The sequence below is a fragment of the Hermetia illucens genome, chromosome 1 (assembly GCF_905115235.1).
Source record: "Hermetia illucens chromosome 1, iHerIll2.2.curated.20191125, whole genome shotgun sequence".
Taxonomy (NCBI): Eukaryota; Metazoa; Arthropoda; class Insecta; order Diptera; family Stratiomyidae; genus Hermetia; species Hermetia illucens.
In genome coordinates this window covers 31204477-31217996 of record NC_051849.1, presented here as the reverse complement: position 1 = coordinate 31217996, position 13520 = coordinate 31204477, and the positions used below count along the sequence as shown (strand labels likewise).

General features: G+C 43.4%; 1 protein-coding gene across 4 annotated transcripts in view; it reads left to right on the top strand.

The window, feature by feature from the left end:
* The window catches only part of LOC119647714 (guanine nucleotide exchange factor DBS), a 302166-nt gene that overhangs the window by 55463 nt on the left and 233183 nt on the right, over positions 1-13520 (top strand). Inside the window, exon 1 of one of the 4 annotated variants that reach the window (XM_038048851.1) lies at positions 12655-13083. The exons of the other annotated variants lie outside the window; for them this stretch is intronic. Coding sequence (XP_037904779.1) covers positions 12960-13083 — 124 coding nt within the window. The 5' untranslated portion in view covers positions 12655-12959. Of the gene's footprint in view, positions 1-12654; positions 13084-13520 lie in introns of those variants that run through there. 4 annotated transcript variants of the gene reach the window in all.

Here is a 13520-nt window from a genome sequence, read left to right as displayed (position 1 = left end):
TGCTCTCCGGCGCCCGTCTTGTTTAGTTGAGATGAAGACAATCGTTAGCCCTACACTGGTGCACAATATTTGTTAGCATTTTGGTGAGGGTCATTTCCACATCGGCCACTACGAAATTTTATTCTACCTAGGAAAAGTGACCGTCCAGCAAACTGATGTTAAAGTGTGGTTAAGTCATCAACTTGTCAAGGGAGACCTTTCTAGAGTGCAAAATTCGACTCCATATTGAGATGATTACTATTCCTCTGTAGAAAACCTAACTTCTGGTGAAATATCGAACTGCCCAGCTTTCGGTCGGGTCATCATCGAGGGCGACAGATGGGAGTTATCAGGAAGGAAACAATAAGGTTCATAGGTTCATAAAAGAAACTTCACGTTAGTTATTTAGCGAAGTGAAGGAGAATTCTAAAAGGATGCTGGTCAGAGGCGAACATAAATTTACGGTAGGTCTCTATTTAGCGATTGTGGTTTCAGCAAGGAAGGGGATGTCATATTGAAATCAATGAGGCCAGAATTATTGGAAAGACGCATTGAGATATGGAAAATCAAAGTTCTAGGCCCAACAGGAGAGCCTGAAAGCTTATGGTTGCCAAGTTAGGTGCAATATACATTGCAGAGGAGATCTGCCCAGCATAATGGGAGTGCTAAAGATGGTGAACCTTCAGTTGGGTCTTTCCTCATTTTTTTTATACATAACATATATTAAGCAATATGAACGAAGTGATGAAGCGCGTAATGATTGTTCTGTGTAATTGAGAGCCTAGACGCTTTTCAAACTGGTGATTTGATTCCTGTGATATGATCTCACGCCATGAAATTAGTTATCAACATGACTAAAGATGAATGATTATGGAAAATGCGTTAAATTTAATTAGCTTGAACCAATTTGTAGCTACGGCAGCTACTCAGAGGGGAGACGGCCTTGGTATGGTGTGTGTGTGTGTGGTGGGGGAGAGCACTCAGGTCGTGTTGGTCCATTGTACTCGCCATCCCCGTCTAACGGAATATTCCGGATTCGTTAACGTATCGCAGGATTTCCGTTAGTGGATGTAATGCTACCCGTCACAACTGGAGAACATCGGCATCAAAGATCTGATGCTTGATGCGTCCATAGACGGGGCATTCACATAGGAAAAGCTCCGTGGATTCCCCTCCCTCATTACAGAAGGGACATGTATCATCTTTAGTAATTCCTATTCTGAACATATGCCCAGCTAGCGAATTATGGCTTGTCAGAATGCCCTCAATACACCTGCTTTTCGACAGGATAAACTTTGCGGAATGCATGTTCAGTTCTGGCAGGAAAAGCTTGGTCTGTCTAGCAGCATTTAGGCTGTGCCACCTGTCATTGTGGGAAGCCTGTTCCCAGTTTTTGAAGACAGACTTAGCTAATGCTACTGATACTCCAATTGCAGGTTCCGGTCCCGCCATAGGGGAGATTGACCCCTCTTTCGCTAAAGCATCCGAGATTTCATTTCCCCCTACACCACAGTGACCACGTACTCAGAACAGTTCCACCGTATTAAAACAAGTGATAGAGTTCAAACGGTTTCTGCATTCCTGAACGATTTTCGAAGTGATTAAAGGACTACTCAACGGCCTCAATACAGCTTGGCTATTACTGCAGATTGCGATGCGCGTGCCCTTCAACCACTCGTCAATCGCTCAGTTTGCTGCTTTCAAGATCGCATAAACTTCGGCTTGAAAAACCGTTGCATATTATCCCAAAGGAAAAGCCCACTTCTCGTTTCTATTCGAGAGGTAGACTCCGGCTCCAGAAACCTGTTCTGTTTTTGAGCCATCGGTGTAGAAGACTTCCGTATATCCCGCCACGCATTCTCCTGGGACTTCCCAGTTCTCTCTACGCTACTTCATATCTTCTACCAAAAAGATGTATGGGGACACGAGAATCGGAAAGTATTGTAAGAACTGAATTCAGTACTCCCAGTAACTCTTCCAATGCTCTGTGCCTCCCACATCCGTTGTTTCCCCATAGATCTAACCGAATTAGTCTATGAGATGTTCTCATTGCAGTGCTTTGAATAAATATATCCAGGGGCTGCAAATTGAGTAGTGTATTTAGAGTTGCCCCGGATGTCGGCTCATGGCACCAGTGATACCCAGACACACAGTTCATCTTTACCTCTACATGTTTGTTCCAAAGAAGTTTTTTTTATCTACAGTGACTCCCAAATATTTCACTTCTTCGGAGAGTTAAAGGGTAGTACCCTTCACCTCAGGGAGCCAAAGTCCATACAGTTTTCTCCTTTTTTGTGAATAATACTATTGTGGTTTTATTTGGATTAACTGAAAGATCATGTTTGAGGCTCCAATTGTATATGAAATCAACGGCACGCTGTACATTCCTATACACCGTTCCAAGATTCCGATCAACAGGAGGCACAGCCACGTCAAGCATACGCTTGAGCGTGTATTGACAAATATTGCAGTTCGCATAGTAGTGAGTCGATCAGCGTACTCCACAGAAGTGGCCAAAACACACCTCCTTGGGGCAGCCCTTAGCTGCTTCTGCAGTCAGATAGCGATTGACACTCACCTCAGCGCACAGCAATCTCTGGGCGTTCTGGCGGTTTCACAAAGTTTTTGAAAAGGCGCACAGTCAAACAAGTTGCATCCTCTATCTTTGTAACCAAAGAATGAAGAGCAGACTCACAAGACACGGTGGTAAGCATGTTAGTTTTCACTAAGTGGTTGCGGCCTAAGAGCGTTTCCACGAATGTGACGATCCACTAGTCGCTCCAAACCTTTCAGTAAGAATGAAGTTAAGCTGATCTGTCTGAAGTACCTTCGATTAGAATAGTCATCTTTCCCAGGTTTCGGTATGAAGTAAGATAGTCTTCACCTCACCTCACCTTTTGCCAAGAGGAAGGCACGTACCCCGGGGCAAGACATCCTCGAAAAATATTTCTTAGAGGTTGCTCTAAGTGCTCCATACCCTCCTTTACCATTGCCGGATAGATGCCATCCATGCTAGGTCCTTTGAGATGTTCAAAAGACAGTATGGCAACTCTCACCTTTTCATGGGTAACAACCACTTTCGCAGTGTTCCAGTTCAACTTGCAGCACTTACGTGTTGAAGGGGTTGCAAGAACCGTCAACTCTCCCCCTGCCACATCTCTCATCCGTTCTCCCGGGTGGTGTACTTCCAGGAGGATCTGTACTGAATCCAGTATGGAGCTCGTGGAAGTACCGTCGGATTTTCTAAGAGGGTCCCACTTACTCGACTCAACCCTTTTGAGGACTCTGCACAACCTAGAAGTTTCTCTTTCGCCTTCCAGTCTCGAACCTAACGAGCCTCTTATATTCACGCTGTGAGTTCCTGAAATTTAACCAGTCTTCGTTCTTATTACTTTTGCAAGCACGGTTCAGAAGTCGCCTGGTTGATTTCTTGAGTTGTTGCAGTTCCCAGTTCCACCAAGGAACCGTTTTACCGCTTTGGCCTCGGGAAATAGGATAAACCTCTTCATAGCACTCTAAACGTATGCAGTTCAGACTTTTAAATTCATCTTCCAGCGCCAAAGGAGTCCTTAGTCGCCTAGGGAACTGTACCTTATTGCTAAGAAGTTCATTGAACTTTGTCCAATCCGTCTTCCTAGGGTTCCTTCTTTGTACTGCAGACTGTTCGCCCGCAATAGTCAGATTGAATTCTAGGTATCGGTGATCTGATAGTGAGACCTCGTCTAGCACTCGTCAGTGTGTAATCGACTCTAACACTTTTGAGGTACAGATTGTTAGGTCAATTACTTTACTTCTTCTCGGTCCCACGAACATAGGGGCGCACCTTACGTTTGCAATCATAAGACTAGCTGAAGTGGTGAAATCAAATAGTTTCTCTCCTCTTGCATTGCATTTGCTTCTGCTCCAACAAATATGTTGAGCATTCGCATCGCAACCTATTAAGAGTTCGAGACCACTTGTTTCTGTATACGCCACCAGGTCCCTAAGCTCTTGCGTCGGTGGAGGATACAAAGAATCATAGAGTAAATAAGCGGAGGCAACTATGATGTTTTCCCTCTTGCCATTTATCTGACATTGTATGATGATCGTAGCTAGGTCCTAGGAACAGTACTACCTCAGCATGGTTGCCTCTAGCCGTCTTGACATCAGGACGCGAGCTCTCGGTCTTATGGATCTTTCATCGTAGAACACCTTAGCTCCCTTTACCGATTCAATGCCACAGATTCTGTTAAATCGAACCCACGGCTCTTGCATCAGAAAAATGTAGGGGAAATCCTGCAGCTTTGTCAGTCTCGCTGGCTTTGGCATGCTGCAGGTTGATTTGACGAAACTTTATGTTTTTCGACATAAACTTAATCTATTGTGTTATGGAAAACAGAAGCGTATGCGGCAGTCCGCGTGTGACGGGTTTTCCCCACACCGTACTGCCAAAGCCTCGATCCCCTCGTGTTTGATTTCTCTGAGAAAAGCCGCACTTGGAGGTACCGCAGTTGCCATGTCCTCATCCAAGAAAAATCTCATTTCATCCCGCAGAGCATTCTGTTTTCCACTTAGCACCTTGATTGGTTTGCAGTGTCCGGTTTGCATAGATTCGATCACTCGAACTGGCATCAAGTCAGTTCCGTTCACGTCTCTGGCTTCCCTTTCTTCCGCCTGTTCCTTGGAAGGTGTACGAGAAGTTACTAGCAGGTAGGATTCACTCTGTAGTCCCTTACGAGGTTTCCACCCCTGTATGCACTATCCTCCGCGCGCAGCTCTATTGTCGGAGATGCTGTAATTTGCTCTATATTGTGCGAGTCGAAGACCATCATTGTTCTTTGCCCTCAAAATGGAGATGGTGCTTTACAGTTTCCTGATATGACTGAATTTCAGTCTATCTAGGAAAAAGTGCAGCACCATATGGTGACTTCCCCTGAGCACATTCAGACTCTTTTGGTCCAGTTCGAATCCCAAGTCAAAACCCTCCACATTTGTAGATTTGTCCTTCCTGGCATTCATGAACTTTACCCTCCAGTGTCCAAAGTCCATGCCCGGGTTCTGTTCACCCAGCATGCGGATGATGTCCTCTGCCTTCCTTCGAGGACCCGGTAACCAACATCCGACATGTTCTGTCCTGCGTAGCTTAGTGTCCACAATAGTGAACTTGGGCCGACCGCCGGAACTCAAAGCCGGGATTGCCTGCCGGAGCCACTTAAAGGCAGCCTCGTCGGTGCACTCCAAATGGAGAAGCCCATCGCGAAAACCTTGACTATTAAATCGCGGTTTCGTTCCAGGCTCCATCATTTTTTCCACAGGCTTTCCTGGAGGATCGTTAGAGGAAACTCCCACGGCAGCAGTCAGAAGTGGGGCTGCAGCTTGCGCATACGTCCTCTTTCTTCCCGCTTTCGTGTCCATATTCGTATGGGAGGGACCAGCTTCATTGAGATCTCTCTCGCTAATTTGATCACCTCCCGGCACACCGGTCTTAACCCCCGAGACGCGTGGATGAAAACTCTGGTGCGGAGCACAATAAAGCGTTGGCCACAGCAGATGTGTTGGTTTTATGCTTCTTGCGCGCATTACCGCTGACAGAAGAGTCTGGTTTCGTCCAGTGTGAATTTCACCGGGGTTTCCAGTTTATCCCCAACTTCCGCCGGAGATTCCGCTTCCTTGTGTCCGATTTCTCTGAACGTTACCGCACCTAGGGGTACAGCCACGCCCATGTCCTCATTCCCAAGGTGCTTCATCTTCCTCCGCAGTGCTCTCTTCTGCCGTCGGCTTGGGGCCTTTCTAGGTTTACGGTGTCCGGGCCGCATGGATCCATTTCCACATACCGGCGTTAAACTATCATAGTAATGCCCACGTCATCAGCTTCCCTTTCTTCCGCTCTTCCCGGTAAGGGTGAATGTGAAGGTTCTGACAGGTAGGATTCATCCTGTTGTCCCCCCCCCTCCTTAGTGGCCGAAGTACCCTTCTGTCGGCCGTGACATGATTGCACATGGTCGCGGGTGGATTCGAAGTCTGTGGTTTCTTACCACTTGGGGAGTTTAAATCCTTCGTTTCCATATTCATATTTTGGACACCCTTAGTGTAGCAGTAAACCACTACAGGGTCCCCCACCACGACAAGGTGGTGTCCGAGCGGGGAGCCTTAGTATGGTACTGATGATGAATTCAAAGAGTATACTGTTTCGTCAATTATTCTGCACAGTAGTGGATGACACCAACAATAGCATTAATTGTAGTTAGAAAACGTGTTCAGGGTGTCGGGTTATATTCATGTGAAGACAAACTCAGAAAACGGAAGTAATATTGACCATCGCAAAGGGTTGTAAGAGAAATTAAGTTTTCATTAACATTGGGAGTGATATTATAAGTTGGTCAATATGATAGACACAGCGTCCAGTTTTAAGCAGCTTTTGCAATATATTCATTGCAAAATCTATCTGGTGGGCCAGGCCAGGATAATTCCAGACGCAAGAGGTAACATAGGTTATATAAATTGAAAAGTCTTTAGGACAGGAACCCGAAATCAGGGCAAACCCAAATTGCTTACTGTTCACAGGGGAGGTGGGGGTGGACAGTGGAATACAGGAGTGTTTATACAATTTTAATAGATTTACTTTTAGCAGTTTCAATGGAGCTTTAAATCAGGAAGTTGAGCTAGATAGAGTATTAGAAAAATATCTAAAATCTAGACTGCAAAATGGGCATCCTAATAAGTAGAATGGGAATCTGATCTCTATCGCTCTTACGTAAATTACGAACCAATATTTTCTTTGAAAGCAACTGCTATTTGCAGACATATTTCCAAAACAAGCATGTCTGAATTATTACGGATCCAAAGATTGTTTTGCATTCCAGGTTGATATCTTTAGTACCAATGCATAGCAGATGTGCTTGCGAAACCACAATCCCCGTGAACAATATGAGTATGACCCAAATCCGGAAAGGTTATGAACCCATCAATTCCCTTGATTACGGACATTCAATTTGTTTACGGCCTGATTTGGGAGTTGAATGAATTCCGACTTTTCACGTTTTGGCTATCGATGGTGATGAGCGTTATGAGTTCTGTACGACCACGTACTTTTACCGCCACGCTGTCAATTGTTTGTTGCCAATTATTAATGCAAATCAGACCTCTGCGACGTCCAGTAAATTTATCTATGGACTTTTTTACGTTATATTCTGCTCAGTTGTCTTTCTTTATGAATTCCATTGTAGAATTATCAGTGTTGTCGTTGAGGGGAAATATGGTTTGGTTTGTTGTTGTTTAGGTTAAACGTCCGTGGCTGAGGTTCTAGTGGCTTAACCTGTTTTCTCAGGTTAAAGACTACATTGCAAATTAGGAAGGCCTTAAACTCAGTACACCAGCCTCCGGTGTAGAAAGTACTAAAATCCATTGATTTGTTCTTACAGTTTCCATTCTTGAAACTTAGGAAACCGGTAGAGAGTCCTCCGTGCACATATTCAGAATCTTCAAATTGATTATCATTGAGAGCTCTGTACAGATCCAATGCTTTTAATCATTTTTAGATTAGTATGTCAACTTCATCATCATCATCAACGGCGCAACATCCGTTATCCGATCAAGGCCTGCCTTAATTAGGAACTCCAGATACCCAGGTGTTTTTCCCTAAAAGCTGTCTGTCGTCTATCGCTTCACCTCAGGCAGGGTCTGCCTCGTCTTCTTTTTCTACCATAGGTATTACCCTTATATACTTTCCAGGCTGGATCATCCTCATTCATACGGATTAAGTAAATCGCCCACCGTATCCTGTTGAATCGGATTTTATCCACAAGCAGACGGTCGTGGTATCACTCATTGATTCCGTCGTTATGTAGACTACGGAATCGTCCATCCTCATGTAGGGGGCCAAAAATTCTTCGGACGATTCTTCTCTCGAACGCGGCCAAGAGTTCGCAGTTTTTTTTCGCTAAGAATCCAGGTCTCCGAGGAATACATAAGAACTGGCAAGATCATAGTCTTGTACAGTAAGAGGTTTGACCCTATTGCGAAACAGTTTTTGTAAGCTGAAATAGGCTTTTTTGGCAGCCAACAATCGTGCGCGGATTTCATCGTCATAGCTGTTACCCGTTGTGATTTTCGTTCCAAGATAGGAGAAATTATCCACGGTCTCAAAGTTCTTTCTTTTTCCCGTTTGACCAGTGCCGTTTGATGTTAGTTGGTTGGTTTTTAGTGCTGATGTTGCCTTCTTGGATGTTCAACCCAAGATCTCGTGCCGCCTGCTCGATCTGAATGAAGGCAATTTGTACGTCTCGAGTGGTTGTTCCCATAATGTCGATATCGTCAGCATAGGCCAGTAGTTGGGTGGTTAAAGAGAATCGTACCCGTTGCATTTACCTCAGCATCACGGATCACTTTTTCCAGGGCCAAATTAAAGAGGGTGCATGATAGGGCATCCCCTAGTCTTAGACCGTTGTTGATATCGAATGGTCTCGAGAGTCATCCTGTTGCTTTCGTCTGTCTTCGCACATTGGGGAGAGTCAGCCGAGTTAGTCTTATTATTTTCGTAGGGATACCGAATTCTCTTATGACCGTGTACATTTAAAGTCGATGGAAAAATGGTGCAACTGTTGTCCATATTCCAACAATTTTTTTACCGTTGCCGTTTTCTATCTGTTGCTGATTTGCCTGGAGTGAAGTTTCTTGGATATGGGCCAATGATGTACTGAGCGTATGGGGCCATTCGACCTAGCAAGATAGCGGAGAATATTTTATAGATGGTACTAGGCAACGTGATACCTCTATAATTCCTGCACTGTGTGATATTCACCTTTTGATGTATGGGGGAGATCATGCCTCTTTGCCAGTCGTCAAGCATTAATTCGCTATCTCACACCTTGAGCATCAGTTGAAGAACCGTTTGGTGTATTTGGTCGCCTCCATATTTAACCAATTCGGCTGTAATTCCATCGGCTTCTGGCGACTTATGATTTTTAAGTCGATGAATTGCTTGGACTGTTTCTTCTGTAGTTGGTGGTAGCTGTATTTGTCCGTCGTCTTCAGTTGGCGGGATCTCCAGCTCGCCGATGTTCTGGTTGTTCAGTAGTTTATCAAAGTACTCAACCCATCGCTCCAATATACCCATTCTGTCGGAAATCAGATTTCCCTCTTTGTCTCTCTCTGATGGCAGCAAGAGCATCGAAGTGTGTAACTTGGTTGCTCGCTGTATTTTTCGAGTTCACAGACCTGTTGGTTCTCCCAGGTTTCCTTCTTCCGTCTGTGTAGCCGCTACTCCGCTCGCACGCTGACATTTCCTTTCAAAGACCCTTATTTTCTCCATTTGGGTAGCACTCAATTTAAACCAGATAGGACACCCGTAGGTGAGCACCGGTCTAACCAAAGTAAGATAGCAAATAATCTTAACCTTCCGACTAAAATGTGGAGCATAAAAGAATTTTTGAAGAGACATGAATGCCTTGCGAGCGCTTTTTAGCGCGACTTTAACGTGTTCGTTAAATTGGAGACGCTCGTCAAGACGCACACCCAGGTTGATGAACCTTAATGTTTGATATATGTTGAGTCAATAGTGTGAGCTAACTCCTCGGCAAGCATTTAATAGGTGGAGCTCCTGAGCTGTCAATTCTACTTCTTTCTATATCCTCCACTCAGGCACCTTGGCAATAAATTCAGCAGGCTATGCAGAGGAATCAGCTGAATAGCCCTGCTTTGTTCTTCAAGCCCGAACTCACAAGAGGAAGTTCACCTGGTGAACAAAATAATCCTAAGTTCGTTTAGGCGTCAGAGTATTCGCAAACGAAGGAAGCTCTGATCCTAATACCATCAAGTCCGGTGGGTGTAAACCCCAAAAGATAGCGTAAATATCACCTCCGGGGCCTATGTTGGGCGCCAATCGCGATCTTTAATTTCTCTATACAGAAGATTGTGAGGGTTCTTAGTGAAGTTCTTCGTCTAATGATTTTACCTCCCTCCTATGCTGAAAATGTACACAGCTGGTATCTTTCGGCAATGTTAGAGCAGTCCTTCGTCATATTCCGAACCCGACGCATCAGAAGCCCTTTATACTGCAATTTGTGGACTTTATCCGCAAAGAGTGTACCTAACGTCACAGACATAGTTAAGGTCGCTGTCTGCATTCCTTCGTATGCTCCCCTTAGGCTCTTGACATCCGTTTCCTGCACGTCCTCCGATTTCAAAAGGTCTTTGAGCGCTGTGCAAATTTCGTCCTTCGTGGTGGGTCGTCAAGGTCTTTGCACTCTATCATAACCACTGACCGTGTGAAGCTTCGATGTTCTTTTGTAGGTCGCCGTGATCCTTGTTTTTCTTCGATAGCTCGAACCGCATTCCTCCTTTTTGCATTCGTCTAATACGTGTAACATTATCGCTGAGCTCCTTAAACATAGAATCTGCCTTAATCCTGCGTAGAATGTCAGGACAAGATATGCCCTCTTTTCCTGTTATTACCTGCGTTTTCTGGTGTTTTTGTTTGCGAGTTATTTTCTCGGCTCCGACTCAAACGCGAGTCCAATGTGCGCTCGGATCTCTTAGACTGTCGGCTCGTTTTACCTTAACATTGACCAATGCTATGATGGGAGGGGCGGACCATTCCTTTTTAAGGTTTTGTGTAGAACAAAACCTTATTAAAATCAGTTTACTGTCTGTCTGTCCGTCTGTCTGTCTGTTTGTCTTATAGTGAGTTACACCCCTTTATGTCGGGGGTATGTAAATTTTTTTTTTCACCAAATATAGTACTAAATGCCAGTCTTACTTTTGACATTTGCTGGAAAGCTGGGGAGTGGGAGGGGTCGAAAGTAATGATTTCTTTAACGGGCCCATTCTCAGAAACTGCCCAACCGAAAAATCAAGAGGTTGCCACTGTATGGTGCCTAGGCTCCGAAATACCCTCCATACCGATATCTGTTAAAATAAAGACAATAATAGTATATTACTATCATTTTTAGTAATTGGCTAACTGTAAATTATTTCAAGGCTCTGTTCTCAGATACTGTCCAACCTAAAAGTCTGAAAAAATCATGGTGATCCGTGCACATGGTATCTAGGTCTTGAAATACTCCCTGTTACGATATCTGCTCCAATAATGTTAATAATAGTATTTTTTTGCTTTTGGGAAATTTACTGCGAGCTCCTCTTAACTTCATCCTATATCCGTAAAATTTGCAATGATATAAGCTTTCATATGAAGCAGCATGCTGGAAAGTTTATTGGAAATCCTGCTATTATTAACAAAGTTATAGTAGGTCAAAGTTGCCCGTTTCGCGTCAAATTATTACTTCCCACGAGATAAAATGTCAGTACCACGTCAAATTGAATATCTTGTATCTTCAGGGCATATCCTTTACGAAGTATATAGAAGTAGAACCATAGTGTAGCCAAATATTCTTAGATAAAAAATTAGCAAAACTTCTCTTACCTGAAGGGCGGAGCTTTTGGTTGTTTTCTATTTTCGAGTTGTAGTTCCAGCATTCAGGCCTTTAGTAGGCCCATTGTACTATATATCTATTCCCTCTAGGCAATGACAAACATCCGGGATTGGTACGGGGGGCGCATATTCGAGATCGTGAAACTATCACCCCAACCATCCCGCCCACTGTATCTTGCAACTGGTGAGTACTAGCGCAGATTTACGCTGCTTCCCAGCCTTGAATGATAAGTTGCAATCAAAATCTTATCTTATTATCCCTAACTGAAAGGCGTGTTTAGTTTGGTTTCGGATTGCTAGCTTGCAAATTAATACTCTTTACAATCAATAAGTAGAGAAAGGGAGGAGGCAGCAAATTCAGTCTAATAATTAGCTGCATCGCATGGTTGACACGCTATACTCCACCAAGGGGTGAATGGCAGTCATAATAATAAATTAGCTGCATCTGGGTTTTTTCCTACTTGTTCCCTGAAATGCCAAGATATTGTTTAGCCATTGAACTAGTGACCTTTCCCGCCTTCTCTACCAGGCTTGAGACAATGTAGTATAAACAGTTTGGATTAAGTTTTCTTCGTTTGACTGATGGTGAATCTAACACTTACAACTGCTGGACAAGAAGATATTTTTATGCTTGAGTCGATATTAGGCTCGTATGAGGCGATGAAGATATTATGTAAAATTTGATGGAATAATTCCTGGATGTAGTTCATAAAGAAGTAGGGGCGGAAAAACCAGACGGAGCTAAGGAAACAAGGGTGGTATACGATACAAGAGTCCAACAATGGTTTCAATATCTTTAACAGTCTTTAATATCTGTGGCGGTCGGTAACTCTAAACCAAGTGCTACACGGGTTACGCTTCTTTTTGTATCTCTCACTTTGAAATGTAACTGGCAGCGACTGCTGCACAGTATCACTACCGGTCAAGTGGAGTTACACCTTTATTTTGGTTTATTTCTGCAGCATCTCGCAGGTGAAATAGTTGGATTTGCACATTTTCTTTCTTCGCGCTTATTTTCACTGTGACGCTGCAATTACAATACTAAATGAATCAAACATCCACAATCGAAAGAAAATTTATCGAAACAACAGAAAAAAAAAATTTACGAAACGAAAACTTTTCACAGAACTTTTTCTCTGCAATAGAAAACACAATCATTTGCAATAAGTCGAGCTCTGGCGTATCTGACTGGGATTCAGCTAAGTCAGATGCGGGGCTGCAACATACGAGACGATTGTTAAAAAATGTAATTATTTTGTGAAACGACCGGACCCTCCCCTGAACTCCATACTCCATACTCTGGTTGATCTCGTGAATGAGGCGGCTGTGATGGTCAGTAGTTAATTCTGGACTTGTACATGAATTAGAAGTGTTATAACTGCTCAAAGTACACGAGCATCCATCATTCGGTTGCGGAATAGAATGAGGAATTGTGTTCCGGATTGCGCAATAGTGTCATTATTTAGTTGTATCTTTCTTATAACGTTTTCTCCGTCGGCAAGCAAAAACATTTAGTGATGATACAAAGTGTTTGAGTGAACTTGATCTGAATCCAAAGAAAGCTAGAACGCGGATGGTTTATAGTGTCTGGAAAAAAACAAGAACCGGAAGAGAAATCAAAATGATTGTGTTTCCAAGAGGTTTCTGGTTTCGCTGCTGTTTGCATTGTAGTCCGCCTTATAAAGAGGACAATGAAGGTAAAGGATAATAGATAGGTAAAGTGATAATGATAGTCAAACTTTTCAGTATTTGAAAAATTGATATTGGATGATAGCACCTTATATTCGGCTCGAGTTTTTATATTTAACGAAAAAAAGCTTTGTTTATGAGGCATTTGATACAAAACCTTTTTATAGGAAACATGGTTTTATTTAATCTTCTTGTTCTGATCAGTATCACACTATTCATACTTTCAATATCGGGTGTCAAAATTGAAAAATTGAATTCTTCCTTATCTTTAAACTGTGTCCTGTAAAATAGTGAGGTTGGTTTGTCTTGATTTGGTTCACCAATTCCTTCGACGGTAAGTTTGATCCCGGTGATGTTAAGAGGTCCTAAAATCGCAGTCTAGCGTATCAAGTCTTCGCTATTTCGGTTCACTCCTTAAGTCCTAGTAACAGCTCTACGTAGCAGA